General features: G+C 56.5%; 1 protein-coding gene across 22 annotated transcripts in view; it reads left to right on the forward strand.

Moving 5' to 3' along the window:
* Positions 1-17,069, forward strand: part of CACNA1G (calcium voltage-gated channel subunit alpha1 G) — a 66,822-nt gene that overhangs the window by 20,975 nt on the left and 28,778 nt on the right. For 13 of the 22 annotated variants that reach the window (XR_001828578.2, XR_001828577.2, XR_001828579.2 and 10 more), the window contains exons 10-16: positions 9,383-9,534; positions 10,350-10,535; positions 10,653-10,767; positions 10,850-11,005; positions 13,899-13,967; positions 15,479-15,563; positions 15,647-15,840. Coding sequence is in view for 17 of the 22 variants with exons in the window: in XM_017540150.2 (XP_017395639.1) it covers positions 9,383-9,534; positions 10,350-10,535; positions 10,653-10,767; positions 10,850-11,005; positions 13,899-13,967; positions 15,479-15,563; positions 15,647-15,840 (957 nt within the window). In the remaining 5 variants the exon portion in view is untranslated. The remainder of the gene's footprint in view (positions 1-9,382; positions 9,535-10,349; positions 10,536-10,652; positions 10,768-10,849; positions 11,006-13,898; positions 13,968-15,478; positions 15,564-15,646; positions 15,841-17,069) is intronic. The other 9 variants (XR_001828580.2, XR_001828581.2, XM_017540154.2 and 6 more) reach the window with 1 other exon arrangement.

The following is a 17,069-nucleotide window of genomic DNA, read 5'->3' on the forward strand; positions in this document are numbered from 1 at the left end:
AGGCTCATGGCTTCCCTGTGGTGCCCTTAATGAGGCAATTGTGTCCATTGATTCTGGAATCGATCAGATTGGAGGGGCACTGGAGAGGGTGTTGCTGGTGCTTCTCCAGAGGAGGAGCCCCTGCCCGCCTTCCCAGCCGACAGGCTTCCCTCCGCAGGCCCTGTCCTCCCCCAACACCACCCCTTGCCCTGGCTGACTTGTTATCCGGTTATCCTGTCCCCCGCCCTGTGCTACCCCACTGTCCTCCTGACTGAAGAAGCACCTACATGTCATACCCCACCTGTCTGCTAAGGTGTTCTCTTGTTCTTTGAGGCATCCCCTGGCTCTAGGCTCCCCCAATTCCACAAACAAGGGGAGCATCTCCTGTGCACAGCACACTAGAATCGAATACTAGAATATCAGGGGGCTCGGGGCTGAGCCAGAAACACCTAAGAAATGTAGGTTCTGGTGGAAAAGTCGCTCTGTTTCATGGATGATTATTACCACCAGCTGGAGGAGAACTGGCAGGATTGGCTTGTCCAGAGGGCTGGTGAGGAGGACAAGACCCCAGGAGACTGAGCAGGGAGCTAGAAAATAACTTGATGTCGAAGTGTGATCTGATGTGGGGCCAGCCTGCATGTGTGCCCCATCCACTAGGGGCGGTACATGGAAAATCTTTTTCCATAATTAGAAAACCTTCCAATTATCCTTCCTTTTGAGTCCGAGTTGGGCCTAAGCAGTGGTGTGCTGATATATGTTTAACAACCAGCCCTTCTAAAACAATAAAGTCCTGATCTATAGCATTTGCCAATTTCCATGGTGTAAATACTCCCATCATAACTGGTTTGTAGCTACCAACACGATGCCACCAAGTGTGGGTTTGGGAAGAGATGTGGACAGTTGGTTCCCCCAAGCCAGTGAGAAGCCGCTCCAGCACACCACTGGGCCCAAGGCACTGTCCTTCTTTTTAAAGAGGCCACCAACAAATAAACAGTCATATTTGCTTGATGTAGCACATGCTCAGAGAGGGATGTGTGGAGGAGGAGCCCTTAAGCCAGACTGGAGAAGGAATTCAGGGAGGGCTCTGTGTAGGAGGTGACCTCTAGGCTGAGTTTGAAGGAAGGGTGGGACATGGCCAGTGAAGGTGGAGGGTAGGGCACAGTATGAGGGCTTCTGCAGTGGTCCAGGCAGTTTGTAATACATCTTCATCCCTGGAAATGGAGAGCAGAGGGCTGGGGAGAGCTGGCTGGAAGCTGGATCTGCAGGACTCAATATCAGTTGAAAATGTGGGTTGAGAGGAGGCAGCAAGGATGACTTCCATGTTCTACCTGGGGTGAGAGCAATGTGGCTTGAGCAGATGTGGGCTGGGGGACATGTTGGAGGCGAGGTGCCTGTGGGTCATCCTGGCCGTGTCCAGCAGACTGTCAGAGCTCAGAAAAGAGGTGGCCTTCTCTTCTGTATCCCACCTGGGTCTGCACTGGGGCCAGACTTCTCCAGGAAGAGGGGACAGTGCAGGATTGGGGCCTCGGGGACACAGGAGCTTCCTAACATCTTCTTCCTGGCTCTGGGTCATGGTGGGGCGGGGGGCAGGTACTAATCTCTTATTCTAGAAGAAGGACAACAGCATGTGGGGAGAGGGGACAGCATGGAGCCCAGTGGTCTCCTGGGCTGTCGATGGGGAAAGGAGGGGAGGGACCAGGGTAGATGGCCTTGCAGGCCAAGAGAGGACAAGGCAGGTGATGACTCTGCTCATTGCTCACACTCTGGGCCCATCCTGTCACTCCAGATACATGTCCAGAGAGGGTTTCTATTTATAAGTGAATGAGGTTGGCTGTACAAGGCGAGAGAAGCTGGGGGTGAGGCAGGGGGAGGTGGTCCAGATATGGTAAGTCTTAACTTTTGAAGGAGGTCACAGACTCCTTTTCAGTTCTGCTGAAGGCTGGGGACCCTCTCCCCAGAAAATACACACATGCATGGACACCCTAAATGTGGCCTTTGAGGGCAAAGGTTTATGGATACCTCCCACCCCAGCCAGTCCCTTGGTCTCCAGATAGAGGAGCCCCGGCTGAAGAGCTGGGGCTGAGGGCCAAGCAGAGCTTTGGGGGATGGGCCTTCATAGCTGACTGGCCCCAGACATTCAAAGGCTCTCTGGTGTGGGAGGGAGAGGGCCATTTTTGGAGATGTCTGCTAAGGTGTTCTCTTGTTCTTTGAGGCATCCCTTGGCTCCAGACTCCCCCAATTCCACAAACAAGGGGAGCATCTCCTGTGCACAGCACACTAGAATCAAATACTAGAATATCAAGGGACTGGGGGCTGAGCCAGAAACACCCAAGAAATGTAGGTTCTGTGGAAAAGTCGTTCTGTTGCATGGATGATTGTTGCCAAATGCCAAAAGAGAGGCTTCAGGTGACAAAGGAGAGCTGCTCACCCCCGGCTTGCCTTTGGAAGGGCTTCATGAAGGTGGTGACTTTTGAGAGGAGCCTGAAAGATGAGTGGAATTGACAGTGGCTTGGATGGTGGGGTCAGGGGAGGTGGGCAATGGGGTAGGGTGGGTAGGAGCAGAGAGATCTAGGTGGAGGGATTAGGGCAGGGGCCCAGGGCGGCACAGGATGCTCTGAAGGACAGTCAGGTTTTCCTCCCTGCCCTGGCCTCAAGATGTCTGAGCAGGGAATGATGTGAGCCCAGCGGGGCTAAAGGAGGCCTGTTCTTCCCGTAGGTGCAGGCTGGGTGGGGGAGGGCCTGGAGGCTATTTCTGTTGTTTAGATCAGAGGCAACGAGGGCCCCAAGTAAGGCCACAGCTATGGGAATGAGGGGGTGGGTAGGACGCAATTTCATTGGCAGGTTCTCTGGGCCGGGGCACCTTAGTGTCCAGAGGGATGAAGGGCGGGCAAGAATCCTAGATAACCCGAAGGTTCTAAGGCAGAATCCCGAGAATGATGGCGCCGCTGGGAAGGAGCAGGTTTGGGAGAGGAGGTGAGAGGGTTTGTTTTGGATGTGCTGAGTTTGAGATGGCTGTGGGCCATCCCGGGAGGGAGATCAGGCAGACTCTGGATCTCTGGATGAGAAGCCAGGGGCTTGGAGAGATTGCTTAGTGTCGTCTACACCCCAGTGACAGCCAGAGAGGTGGGAGTGGGGGTGCTGGTGGAGGAAGAGGGCTTAGACTGAACTCTGAGGAATGCTGGCCTGAGGGAAGAGAGGCGGTGAAAGGAGCGCTGGGAGGGGGAGGAGGTGGTAACACAGGGTCGGGGAAGCCAAGGGAGGCTGGGCTTGCAGCGGGGAGGGGCCGGCCCAGCCTCAGCTGCTGCCCAGGCGTCCACTAAGAGGAGGGCTGGGAAGAGGGTCCCTGCACAGAGCTGCAGCTGTGGGGCCCAGGGTTCAGGACTGAGTGGGTCTGGAGTCCCACAGAACCTCTGCTTTTAGGCAAAGGGGCCGGAGACTGAAGTGATGGTTGTAGGCATAACTGATAGGCCAGGGCCCCGGGGAGACTGGGGGGTGGGGAGGTGTATCAAAGTACAGGTGGAGGAAGAGAGACGTCGGATGCACTGCACGGTCCTCTTTGGAGGAGGGGCGTGGATCCCCCCACCCCACCCGTGTGAGCCTGCAGCAAGCGGCCCGGTGGGGAGTAGGGCTGGGGGCTGCAGAGTCCCGAAGGTTTGAGGCAGCTCCTGGAGAAGATAGGGAGACCCAAGAAGGGAGGAGCCAGGGACTGTGAATAAAGGCATTCAGCAGCCATGGGGCTGCCATCCGCAGGGAATCACTTGTCCAGTCAGCACAGGTTTGTGCTTCTCTCTAGCAATACTCAGCACTTCCAGAGCCGCAGAGGAGAGGAGGAGGGCAAGGGCACTTACCTGGGCTGGGGCTGGGCAGGGCCAGAGCCCTCAAAAGTCTTCGTCAGGAGGGCAGCCTTTATGTGGCCCGCTATGGCCCACCGTGGGCTCGAGGCTGTCCAGGTGGGAAAGGGGCTGCAGCTCCAGCACTTTATTATTTATTTATTTTAAGAGATGGAACTTGATCTGTCCCCTAGGCTGGATTGCAGTGGCTTGATTATGGCTTACTGCAGCCTGGAACTCCTGGGCTCAAGCGATCCTCCCACCCCAGCCTCCCCAGTAGCTGGGACTATGGGCACCTGCCACCAAGCCTGGCTCCAGCTCCGTAATGTTAAGTAGCAGGGTTCTTGTGTCAGCCACCTAGAAGCTGAGCGGGCACCACAAGTGTGCTGTGCCTAGTTAGCTTGTATTGACTTTCGAAGGCTTCGGGGAGCTGGGGAAGATCATGTCACCTCTACCCCAATGGCAGCTGGAGAGGTAGGAGTGGGGGCACTGGTGAGGGGAATGAGCTTAGAATGAACTCAGGAATGTTGCCCTGAGGGAGAGAGGCAGTGATCTCGGCTAAAGCCTCTCCTTGGCATTGCCTCTGATTAGGAGGCCCTAGGGCACCATGACACCTGGCAGTGTGCCCAGTGGGCAGGATGGCACAGGAGGGAGGATCCAAGCTGGAAAGCTTCCAGGGGGCTGCAGAAGACCTGGGCCCCGATCTACATGATGGGGCCTGAGATTTCCAGGAAGCCTCCTGCCACCAGCCGCTGAGGTATCCCTGACTTCCCACGCCTCCTTGAAGACTTGCCTCCCACTCACCCAGTGACCCTCCCACCTCACTGCAGCCTGTCTGGGCCCCTGTCCTGGGTGGGTGGGAGCAGCAGGCAGGCCCATCAAAAGCAGAAGTGAGGTGAGCCGAGGAGTCTGAACGGAAGAGCAGAGATTGGAGGGTCAGTGGAGGAGGTGGAAGCTGGGGTGAGGGGGGCTGGTTGGGTGGGGCTTGGGCAGGGCAGGAGTGACTGGTCCAAGCCTCCACTCAGCTCTGGCCAGGCCTGTGCAGCCCCTCACGGCCTCCCTGCAAAAGGCACATCCCTGTCTGCCAGAGCCGGCTCCCAGACCTCTTGCCTGGACCACTGCAGTATCCGAATTGGTCTTTGTCTCTACCCTCCAAGCCGTCCACACGTTGCCACCACTGCAGCCAGATTAATCTTCTTAATACGCTGCTTTGCACATCTCCCTCCCCCCCCACCCCCGCAGAGCCTCAGTGGCAGTGTGGTAGGCAGAGGCAGGTCCAGCCGGAGTCAGGGAGCAGAGGAAGGCCGTTCCACCTGGCCCTGCCAGCCTCGCAGCCTTCTCTCCTGGCAGCCCTTCTCACCCTCCGATCTGGGCAGACCACTTGACTCTTGGTTCTGCAGTGTGCCCTGCACACCCCTTCCCTTGCTGCCTCTAGCTGGGGACACCCTCCGTGGACATCCTCTCCGGCCCTCCTCCCAACTGTCCCAGTGACCTCAGCCGAGATGGAGCCCCCATAGCTCTTGGGTTTTGTTCCCAGTGTGGTGTTTATCCGCAGCCTTGCAGATATCGGTCCTGCCATGTGTGAGCTTGGCCCTGGGCTGGGGTTTCTCACAGGGTTTCCCTCCTTTGTTCTGCAGAGCAGCCTCCCAGGAGGTAGTGTTACCCTGAAGAGGCTGCTGGGCATCTGACTTGCCCAAGGTCACATAGGAAGAAAGTCTCAGAGTTGGTGGCACCTTTTAACACCTGTGTTCTGCACACAGAGGGCACTTTTAGTGTTAGTTGAGGGAGCTGCTGTGGGGCTTGGGGAGCCCTGGTGCTGGGAAGTACCGAGCAGCTTACCTTGCTACAAGGAGACAGCCTGAGGGGAGAGGAGGTGTTGGGACATGGGAGATGGAGATGTACAGTCAGCGTCGGCACAGACAAGAGGCCTGGGCCCTCTGGGCAGGAGAAGCTCAGGTTGCCTGGCCACATTTCACAGAAACCTCCACTGGGCCTTGACATCTGTGAACAGTAGGAAGGATGCAGGCTAGACCTGCGAAAGGACGTCCACGACGGGGGGGACAGCCAGTGAGGGGAGGCTGGCTCCCGCCTGATGGGTTTGTGCTCTTTGCATGGGCTCTGGGTGTATGGTGGGGGCAACATTGTGGAAAGGGTCTTGAGGGCAGAGATGTAGAGGGAGGCACAGTGGACCCGCTCTGCACCTGTCCAGGAGGGCGGCGTGACCTCCATCAAGGCACAACACCCCTCGGAGCCTCAGTTTCCCAGACTTGTCTAGGAGGCTCACAGCCCTCCCTCATTTTGTTGTGAGCAGGGAGGAAATGACCTCCTCCACCAGGAGGAGGTCCTCAGCCTACTGGGCCCATGGTGGGCACTGGCAGGTGTTGGCTCCACCCCTGCCCCTTTTCGGCCGTAATTACAGCTCCGGTCCCTGGGGCAACCTTGTTGCTAAGATTGTGTCTCTGTGTCCTCGTCTTGCATTCGCAGACCGTTCCCAGCCTCCGATTTAGAAACTTAGACAGACCTAGCTGTCTGGGGGAGGAGGGCTCTTTTTCCATGGCTCACTGGAGGGAGCACCTGGGCCCTGGAGAAAAAGAGGCATTCCCCTAAGTGTTGCCAGAAGACTAGAGACAGAGAGGCAGGGCCAAGGGAGTGTGCCAGGCCCCTTTCCACCGGCATCAGGCTGCCCTGCTTCTCCAGTCCCGGAGCCACTTGGCTGGGTAAGATAGGGGTTCCAGCCTTTGCTGGCACTGCTCTTGACAAGGGCCAATGAGGCAGACCTTATGGGGCAGCCAGTGCCTCACAGGGAGCCCGGCACCGTCCTTCTCCAGGAGCCTCTCAGTGGTACGCAAGAGAGTAAGGTGCGCACGTGTCCACCAGCCATCGGTACAGTCTCCTGAGAGCCCTGCGAAGAACATCAGGGAGTGAAGAGGACAGCCTCCTTCTCCACGCACAGTAGTAGTTGGACTTTTAGAATTCACTGATTGAGTAAATACATGATATCAAAAGCTACTGTGTTTGTAGTGACTTTTAAAAGAATGTTTCATTAATTTTTATTTTTAGCAGCTTTTGGGGGTATAGTTTATATGCCATCGAGTTTGCCCATTGTAGGCATACCTCGCTGTGCCATCACGTCGAGTTGGTCTTTATTCCTAGAACTCTGTTGATCTGAATATAGTTTTATCTGCATTAGAAGACACATTGTGTATCCAGTCCACTGTGTATTTGGATTCACACACCCCCTCACCGTCAGCATGGCTTGGTTCCGGATCCTGACTGCCTAATATTCTTGGAGTCAGAGGGATGTGGGATTGGGCCCCACCCCAGCTCTTCCAGCCCTGTGACTTTGAACTGGTCACTCTCCATCTCTTTGCGTCTTTTGCTCCTCTGAGACTAGCATGGCAGGACTACTGTGTGAATGGCAAGGGGGAGGTGCATGGTGGGCCAGAGAACCCACAAAACATCATACCTGTGGGGTCTGTGCTTATTTTAATCTAATCCAAGACCCAAAACACAGTGGGTGGCAGAGTGACAGGGAGGCGGGGTCTCTGACCCCCACTCCCTGGCAGACCAGACTGGACTTGGGAGCACAGAATGGGGATCCATTTGGCCAGGTGGGGTCGGGCCCTGGGCTTTATGTGCATGGATCACGGCCCGCCCCGCTGTCTGTCCTGTGCTCTTGCTGGAGAGACTAATGGCTCTGTGTGACCCAGCTAACCAGGTCAGGTGGCAGTGCCCCCACTCACAGTCCATGGAGCAGCGACTTGCTTGAGATCTGCTGGCGCAACGGGCTCCATGCCATCCTGGCCCCCACGACAGCCACTCCCGCTCTGCACAGCTGGCTCTCTGCCTGCCTGCTGGCTCTGGCTCTGCCCACCCCCCCACCCAGGCCTGCCGTTGTGCAGTCTCAAAGCTTATCTCCCTCGGAGTAGCTGTTGACCCGGAGGCCCCCAAATACTCCTCACCTGCTAGTCAGAAGCCCCTTGTTCCAGGTCTCTCCACCTCCCACCCAAGCTGGCCGCACTAGGGCCATTAGGATACATTTGTTTGTGCCCAGGCCTGGCTGCAGGCTTGGATGGGCAGCTGGCCAGATGAGGCAGCGAGAAGCAAGGAGAGGCGTCTGATGAAATGCGGGCCTCATTTGACTGCTTCATTAACCCAAACTTTTTGAGCAGCTACTATGGACTTGGGCTCTGCCCTCCAGGCCAGACACCTAGTTTTTCCCTACATCCATCAAGTGGATATCAGGGTCCGTTGAGCCAACCATATCCCTTCTTGCTTCCCCAGCCTTCTGCCTGCCAGATCCCTCCCTTCTTTTCCACCCAGAACCAGGCTCAGGTTGCCCATGGTCCCCCACCCCGTGCCACCTCACCCAAAACTTTGCCTGGGGAGATTCCACAAGCCCTTAGGCATTCAGGTGCTGCCTCTCTCCCAACAAAGTCTTTGTGTGTTCACCCCTCACCTTCTCTGCCCTGAACTCCCAGCCTTGCTGCCTGGATAATTTATTTTGGCACTGAAGCATTGAAGGCCTCTTGTGGTTATTCAGCTGTTTTGTGTGTGTACAACTTGTTTCTAGCAGACACCGAGTTCCTGGGAGGCAGGGCATGAGGCTGGCGTGTTTTTGCAGCTCCTTGAATGCCTGGTGCCTTGCTAGGCTCTTCATATTGAAAGTGAGATCACTAGTGAGCTGGAGTGGCAGATGAGACCGTGTTCATCATGAGTCCTTCTGAGGACTCTCTAGGGTGCATCCTTGGTCCCAATCCCAGACTTGGGTAGGGAGCAGGAAGGGAATTACCTCCAGTGTTTCACATGTGGCCAGAGAGGTTGAGAATCTTGCTGAAGGTCACGCAGTGAGTGGTAGGATAGGCTGAGAATTAACCTGGGTATCCCAGGCTTAGGTTGAGGCTCCAGGTATCTCCTCAACTGTGACAACGTTTCCTGGGTGTCTGGGTATCTCCCTTCTGCCTATCACCATGTGTGTGACTGGGAATGCGTGCATGCCTCTGTGTGTGTGTGTGTGTGTGTGCGTGTGTCTGGAAGGAAGCAAGAGTAGCCAACTGTTGTCCAAGAGAAGGCTGCCAAGTCCACAGAGTAATTGTGGAATATGTGTGACGTTGTGTGGGGCTCTGTGACCGGGTGTGCTTGTGAGGCCTTGGCAATCACCCTCTGACATCCACCAGCGTTGTCGTGCTGCTGACCTGGGCCTACCGGGCTGGCATCGTAGCCTAGGTCAAGATGAGCCACTCAGCTCCCAGCAGGAGACAGGGCGGAACCCACAGCACAGAGATTCAGGGGTCCTCCCATTAAGCCTGCAGCCCCTGAATCTGAGACCCCAGAGCTGGGGAATGGCTGGGGCTATGGGTTTCATGTGGCCCTTTCCTGGGGCCCCGGTCCCTGGGTGCATTTCCTCCTGGAGCCTTTGGGGCAGGGTCCTCCCCATGGGTTTGAGCATCCAGCACCCCCTCCCCAAAAGCTTGCTGTTCCTGCTCCTCCTCTCCCTGGTGTCCCATGTTTGGAGGACCCGGACGAGGGGCTCAGGGATAAGCCAGCTGCCTCACGTCCCCCCTGCCCTGCAGCCCGAGGAGCTTACCAACGCCCTAGAAATCAGCAACATCGTCTTCACCAGTCTCTTTGCCCTGGAGATGCTGCTGAAGCTGCTGGTATATGGCCCCTTTGGCTACATCAAGAATCCCTACAACATCTTCGATGGCGTCATTGTGGTCATCAGGTATGACTACCCCCTGCCACTGCCTCTCACTTGAGGAATGCCAGCAGGGGTGGCATGGGGCCAGGGGCCATGCCACCTATTCCCCTGGGTGGAGGGTTCTGGAGTCAGGCCCCACTGACCCCATAGGACTGCCACTCCTTCTAGGTGGGGGGGCTCTCTATGTCCTCGTGCCCCCTCCATCTCTCTCTTGGCCCCACCTTGCTCATGTGGACCTTGGGCTCACATCTTCATTGCCTAGGACCCTCTTTAGTCTCTTGTCCCCACTCCTACCTCTTGTCCTTGACCCCACCCTGCCTGGGATGGGTGAGGGTTGGGGATTGGCTTTAGAGAGGAATTGGAGGAGGTATGAGGCCCAGCCAGCTGCCCTGCTCGAAAAGTGCTTGGAAATCATCTCAGACACCAGCAGCTTGCTTTAGGGTTTCCAAGACCTTGGGAAAGTGCTCTGTCCCCCCAGCCCTGGGGCCAGGAGAACCACTTTATTGCTTTTGGAGTTGGCTTTATATTTCATTAGAAGAGAACAGAGCAAATATTCCATAAGTTGATGCAGTTGCATTGGCCAGATTTAGGGAGGGGGCTGTCTGCTGCCAGGATGTGATCTCTGGCAGGGAGGAGAGGGCAGAGGGGGCTGGGGCTGTCACTCAAATCCTCACTATCTTGGAGGCTCCTGCTTGGAGGTCTGGGGACCCACCAGTGCCCCATTTTCTCTCGATGGGCCCGACCAGCCAGGCCCTCGGGTGCTATGGAGTCCTCTCCAACGGAGGGTCGGGGGAGAGGGCCAAGGTGCCGGGGGCTCAGGCTGCCTTCCCCACTTGCAGCGTGTGGGAGATCGTGGGCCAGCAGGGGGGCGGCCTGTCGGTGCTGCGGACGTTCCGCCTGATGCGCGTGCTGAAGCTGGTGCGCTTCCTGCCGGCGCTGCAGCGGCAACTTGTGGTACTCATGAAGACCATGGACAACGTGGCCACCTTCTGCATGCTGCTCATGCTCTTCATCTTCATCTTCAGGTGAGGGTGGCACAGCACCAAGCCGATGGAGGGACCAGCCAGGCTGGGGGCAGGAGGGCCTGAGGGGCTGGGAGCACTGGGCCCTTAAACCTGGCTGTGGCCCCCTTGTGCCCGCAGCATCCTGGGCATGCATCTCTTCGGCTGCAAGTTTGCCTCTGAGCGGGATGGGGACACCCTACCAGACCGGAAGAATTTTGACTCCCTGCTCTGGGCCATCGTCACTGTCTTTCAGGTGCAAGAGGAACAGGCAGGGCATGGGCAGGGGCCGTCACATGCCCCTGGCATACGCCCTGATTCCTGTCCTCTGCCCACAGATCCTGACCCAGGAGGACTGGAACAAAGTCCTCTACAATGGTATGGCCTCCACGTCGTCCTGGGCAGCCCTTTACTTTATTGCCCTCATGACCTTCGGCAACTACGTGCTCTTCAATCTGCTGGTCGCCATTCTGGTGGAGGGCTTCCAGGCAGAGGTAACCCCCTGCCCTGCCCACCTCACCCTGCCCACAGCAGTCCCACTTCCAGGAGGAATTGGCTGCCTGTCTTGAGGCTCCTCCCTCTGCTGCCAACTTTGGGGGCCTGGGAGGTCCCACAGCAAGCGCCTCTTAGACTAAGCCGGGGTGGGCTAGGGGTGGGAGGCTCTAGGTCTCATGCAGCCCCTCATCTCATGGGACACAGGATGGTTGTGTGGGGTCCCTGCGCCAAAGCTTAGCTACTGAGTGGTTGTGCCCTTCAGAGTGGGCTAGACCCCTTCCCCAGAGAGGCAGACCAGATAAGGATCTGCCTGTGGTGCAGCTGGACTCCTGGGCACAGTGCTCTGTGGAACACCGGGGAGGACCCTTCTGAGCTGAGGGGTGCGGGAGGCTTGCATGCAAGTCAGCTGAGCTCTGACTGAGCAGATGAAGATGGCACTAAGACCAGGGCAGGGCTGAGCTGCCCAGGTGAGAAATGAGCCCAATTAGCTACGGGCATGGCAGAGATGAGCGTCCTATTTCCAGCCCAGGCTCCGTCATCTTCGTCATAGGCAGCGTCATCAATTAATATTGATTTACATTGATACTGCCCTTGCCGTGTCAGCGAGCAGCCTCTGCCCCGAGGACTGCACCCCCTTCTCTCCCTCAACTCTGCCTTTTGCCACCCGAGCCCCTAGACCCACCCCAGCTTGCTGGGGCCTCAAACAGGGCAGTTTGACCCAACCTAGAAATGTTCCAGGTTGGGCCTGGAGAAGCTCTTGGTCCAATTCTCTCTGGGTGACCCGGATGGAAACTCCCGCTGCGGCCTGGTCTATAAATACCCGGCACACGGTGGAAAAACAAAAATCTATTTTCCGACTCTTTCCCAGTCTTGCAAGGGAGGGCTGTCCCTGTGGGCCGGCTGGGTTGGTGGGGTGCAGCGTGCCTGTCCCACCCCGGCCTGTCTCCCCGCTGCCCTTTTCAGTCTGTACTTATCTATTAACGCATTTCCTCCCTGCTGTGGGGCAGCCAGGACAGCTGGGCAGGGAGGCTTTGGGGATGGCTGGGCCTCTTGCAGGGAGGGAGGGATGCCGGCACGCTCTCTGGAATGGGACACTAATTTGGGGGTTCCCTGAGGCCTGAAGAATTAAAGGGTGCCACAGTGCTCCCACAAGAGCTGGTAGACTCATTCTGCTACTGCTCAGGGCCTATAAGAGGAGGAGCTGAGTGAGGACCGGGCCCCCTGGCCTCTTCCAAAGGCAGCTCCTGCCAGCCACGATTCCCTCAGAAGAATTCCCGTGCAACTCTGGAGGGGGAAATGGAAAGCACCCCTCCCATCCTGTGCCACTCAGCCACCAAGGCAGTCTGGAGGTGTCCACCACAGACGGCCCCCTCCCTAGCACCCCGCCCTTTCAGCAAACACCTTGTTAACTTGAGTGCAGCCAAGCGGCCTGGTTGCTAGGCAACAGCAAAGCCGGAATGTGAGAATGACAGCAGCCTGGCCCTGGGGCTGCCCGGTCACTCTGGCCCTGCTGGGGGCCCTGGAGCTGCCCCAGTGTGAGGGCTCAACAAGGCCCGGGCAGCCACACCCTCCTCAACCTTTGCAGTATCAGGACCTTTGCCAGGAAGGGTTCACTCAGGATGTGGCATCTTGCGCTGTGATGCTTCAGGCCTGGGGTGGGATAGAGAAAGGATTTTAAGAGCATCCCTGTCTCCATGGGAGCATGCAGGGACTGTGGCCCTGGAGTGCCCATGGGAGGGGCGGGGCCAGTTTCTCCACTGCCCTGCATGTGGTGGGCATGGATGGGGAGTGTCCTTCGATGCCCATGGCCTGGACACGTCCAAGGCACCTGTCCTCTTCTGGGTAAGGTTTCAGGGAGCCCCACGGTCTGGCAGGGGAGGCTGGTTTTGCTGTTGTGATGGCCTGGGATTTTTGCTGTTATTTTGACAAATAAGACAACCTGCCTTGGCAGAGGAAGTGGCTGCCCCTACTTTGGCGGGCTTCTCCAGCAGGAAGCCTCAAGGGTAGCCCCTCTGCTGGCCTTGCTACCCTGCCAAGAGCTAGGAGGGGGTGGTCCAGGAATAGAGCCTGCTTGGCTGGTGATTTCCTGACTTGCAGGGAGCAGCGCCCTGAATCCCTGTGTATTTACCATTCACACACTTAATTAAATGAACAGGCAGCAGACCCTGTGTGAGGCCACTAATTGATACTAAACAACATCAGAGCCATCATCTCAGCGTTACTTGTCACATCCCATCCCAAACAGAGCAGCCGGATCTATTCTGATCTGAAGGGACTTAGGCTGAGAGCATGAGACGTGATGAGGCCTGACCCGGCTTCGTGTCGATTCTGACTTTGGTCCACCCCTTTCCCTGCTTGCCACCATTCCCCAAGCCCACTGCCTCCGAGCCGGTGACAGGAGAGGGGTGTTCTGAGCCACAGACTCGGGTTCCAGACCCAGATCCACCTCTTACTCTATAATTTGGGGCAGTTTTCTCAACTTCTCCAAATCTCGGGTGTCTCCTGTGTAAGATGGCGATCCTGGAACCTACTTCCTACTGTGCAAGGAAGCCAGCTGGTGTTAAGGAGGCAGCTTCCCATGCCAGGCACACCTTCCATGAATGGTGGCTGTTATTATTAGGATTATGGGGGACTTGATTCTTTCCTGCCCTCGTCCCCATCTTTATGGCCTCTGCCCTCGCCCTTCAGATTCATTCTGGCCTGAGGGCCTGTAGTTGAATTCTGGAAGCCTGTTCTGTCCCCTCTCTGCCCCCCATACCCCATGTCTCTCGTTTCCCCTGTTGTGGGGTTTGTGCCCCTCCTTTTCTTCATCCTCTCTCAACACTGCCGATATCTGAAGGCCCCGAGCGCCTGTGACCAGCAGCCCTCCCCTGCCTCCCCCTTTCCCCGTAGGAAATCAGCAAACGGGAAGATGCGAGTGGACAGTTAAGCTGTATTCAGCTGCCTGTCGACTCCCAGGGGGTAGGTACGCGATCATGAGCCGGCATGCCTCCCGTGCCCCGTGCCCTCCACTCCGCCTCCATGTCTCTGTGCTCGTGTTCACGCTCTGCTGCTGTGCAACCTGTCATAGCCGTGATGGTCGTTGGTGTTGTGAGGTTTGCTTCGATTTTAAGTCCCTTCCCCCTTGAGGACACGGAAGGGAGGCACCTCCTTGCCTCTGCCCCCATCAACCCGCCAAGGGCACCATCTCCATCCCTGCCAGACCAGTGGATGGACCGGAGAAGGAAGGGACTTAGAATCCTCTGTGTGCACGTGTGTGCGGCACCCCATGTGTGGGGCACCCTGAGTGTGCCTGCCTGTGCTGAGGTCCCGGAGGAGTCCCAGATGTCCGGCTTCAGTGGAGTCAAGATCCGTGGCCGTAGACCATACTCCCCCATCTCCCACCCCTTCACCCTTTGCCCCAGACCCCTGTTGGAGACTCCACAAGCTGCCTCAGCTCAGGACAAGTCCTTGGAGGATGTGGGGATGGGATGTGGCTCTTGCCAAAATGCACCAATATTTTAAATCACCTCTGAGCCTCCGGCCCCTTCATCACCCAGTTGGATCCAGCTGGTGCTCTCAGGGCTGCTCCCCCTCTGGCGCCACGGTGAGCCTGTGCTCTGCTGCTCCCCACCCCGGCACTAGAATTTGGGGCAAAGCCAGCATTCCTGTGGGACCCCATGGTGTTGCGTATCCCAAGCAGCCCCCTGGAGATCCCACTTGATAATTAAAGGCCTCGTTAGGGCTGTAAACTGAGTTAATGAAAATGATCCCCTGAGATGCCAATTACCCAATATTTATGTCCTTATCAAAAGTAGCAATCAAGTATTTTTTAATAACTTCTTAAGGAGAAGTGTGTAATTACTGGGAAACCTACTGACCTGCTAAGAAGAAAGAAAAAACTGTCCCAGAGACAGGGAGAGAGGTAAAAATGGGGCCAGGGAGGGGGCCGGGACTTGGGGAAGATGAAGGGAAGACACAGAGGGACTGAAGTGGCGTCCTCGGGCTGAGCTGCTCTGTCTGGGGTCTTTCAATTTCCTTCCAGGGTCTTCGGGTCTGAGGCTCAGGGGAGGGGAGCTATGGAGAGAAAGCAAAGGGCCTCGAGTGGATTTTTGCAAGAGAGGCTCGAGTGACCACTTCACTCAGATCCCCAGGTCCCCAGCCCCCTCTGGCCTGTGCCACCCACCCAACTAGCTACCCCTTCCCTCCCCAGCCAGCCTTGGTGACTGTTCAGCCAGGCTGGTTGTGCCGTGGAATCATGTAAACCGTGGCCTTTTCTTCGGTGTGGTTGGCGAGGCAGAGGTGGTGGGGCCCTGGGAAGCCTTGGGCCCCAAGCCTGGGGGGTCTGGCCTGCGCCGGTGCATGCCTCGTGCCGTGGTTGCTGGTTCCTGTGGCCTATATGTGGTGTGTGTGTGTGAAGAGAGGGAGACCCGGTCCATCTGGGGTTGCCCCAGTCTGGCCTGGTCCCTAACTCCACTGCTCCCCTGCCCTAGGGAGATGCCAACAAGTCCGAATCCGAGCCCGATTTCTTCTCACCCAGCCTGGATGGCAATGGGGACAGGAAGAAGTGCTTGGCCCGTGAGTACCTGTCCTGGGGTGCAGCCTTTGGCCCTGGGCCAGCCCCGAATGGACTCAGGATCTGTCCCTCTCTCCCCCTGCAGTGGTGTCCCTGGGAGAGCACCCGGAGCTGCGGAAGAGCCTGCTGCCGCCTCTCATCATCCACACGGCCGCCACACCCATGTCGCTGCCCAAGAGCACCAGCACAGGCCTGGGCGAGGCGCTGGGCCCCGCGTCTCGGCGCACCAGCAGTAGCGGGTCGGCCGAGCCCGGAGTGGCCCACGAGATGAAGTCACCGGTAAGGGGTGCATGTGGGCACCCCGATGGGGGAAGATGTTCCAAGGAGGACAGGAGGAGGAGAGGATGGAGGCAGGCGGGTCCAAGGGCACAGCCCCAGGGCCATGGGCTGGACAGGGCCTGGGTGTGCCTGGACGAGCCTCTGGGGAGTCCTCACTGGTGATGCAAGCCAGGGAAGGAGCCCTACCTAGCCTGAGGGGGTGAAAGAGCAGGATCTAAGCTGACTGCTTCTGTTCCACTGCTGAGTGACCTCGGGCAAGATGCCACCACCCTGAGCTGCTTCTGTAAAATGGGTGTGGGAGGGTCCCTACCTCCTTAAGACCGAATCATAGTAATAGGAGACCCTCATCTAGGTACTGATTCTGTGCCAGACACTGTACTAAACACCACTCCGAAACATTCTAAATGCATTTAATCCTCACAGCAACCCCGGGAGGCAAGTACCACAATGATCCCTGATTTACAGAGGGGGCCTGAGCCTCAGACTGCAGAAGGGAATGGCAGAGCCAGCATTTTAATCCAGGAGGCTCGTGTGGTGCCCATGCTTTCATGATTTTATTATTTTAAATTTTTAAAAATTCGTTTTTAATTGACAAATACTAATCGTGTATATTTATGGGGCACGATGTGATGTTTTGATATATGCATACATTATGGGATGATTATATCAAGCTAATTAGCATATGCATCACTTCACATACTTTTTTTGTGGTATGAACATTTAAAAATCTACTCTCTTAGCAATCTTGAAATATACGTTATATTATTATTGACTATAGCATCATGCTGTGCAATAAATCTCAAAAATGTGTTCCTCCTGTCCAACCGAAACTCTGCATCCTTTGGCTAAGGCCTCCCCGTTGGCCCCACGCTTACCCCCTGAAAACCCAGCCTCTGCTAATCACCATTCTACTGTCTATTTCTGAGTTCAACTTTTTTGGATTTCACATAGAAGTGAGATCATTTGGCATTTATTTGTCTTTCTGTGCCTTGTATATTTCACTGAGTGTAATGTCCTCCAGTTCATCCATGTTGTCACAAATGACAGTCTTCTTCCCTTTTTTTTTAAAGACGTGTTTCTCCATGTTGGTCAGGCCGGTCTCGAACTCCTGATCTCAGGTGATCCACCCGCCTCGGCCTCTCAGAGTGCTGGGATTATAGGCGTGAGCCACCACGCCCAGCAGGCAGTCTTCTCTTTTAAAGCTGACTAGCATTCCACCATGCATATAT

The sequence above is a fragment of the Cebus imitator genome, unplaced genomic scaffold (genome assembly GCF_001604975.1).
Source record: "Cebus imitator isolate Cc_AM_T3 unplaced genomic scaffold, Cebus_imitator-1.0 Scaffold123, whole genome shotgun sequence".
In the NCBI taxonomy this organism is placed as follows: domain Eukaryota; kingdom Metazoa; phylum Chordata; class Mammalia; order Primates; family Cebidae; genus Cebus; species Cebus imitator.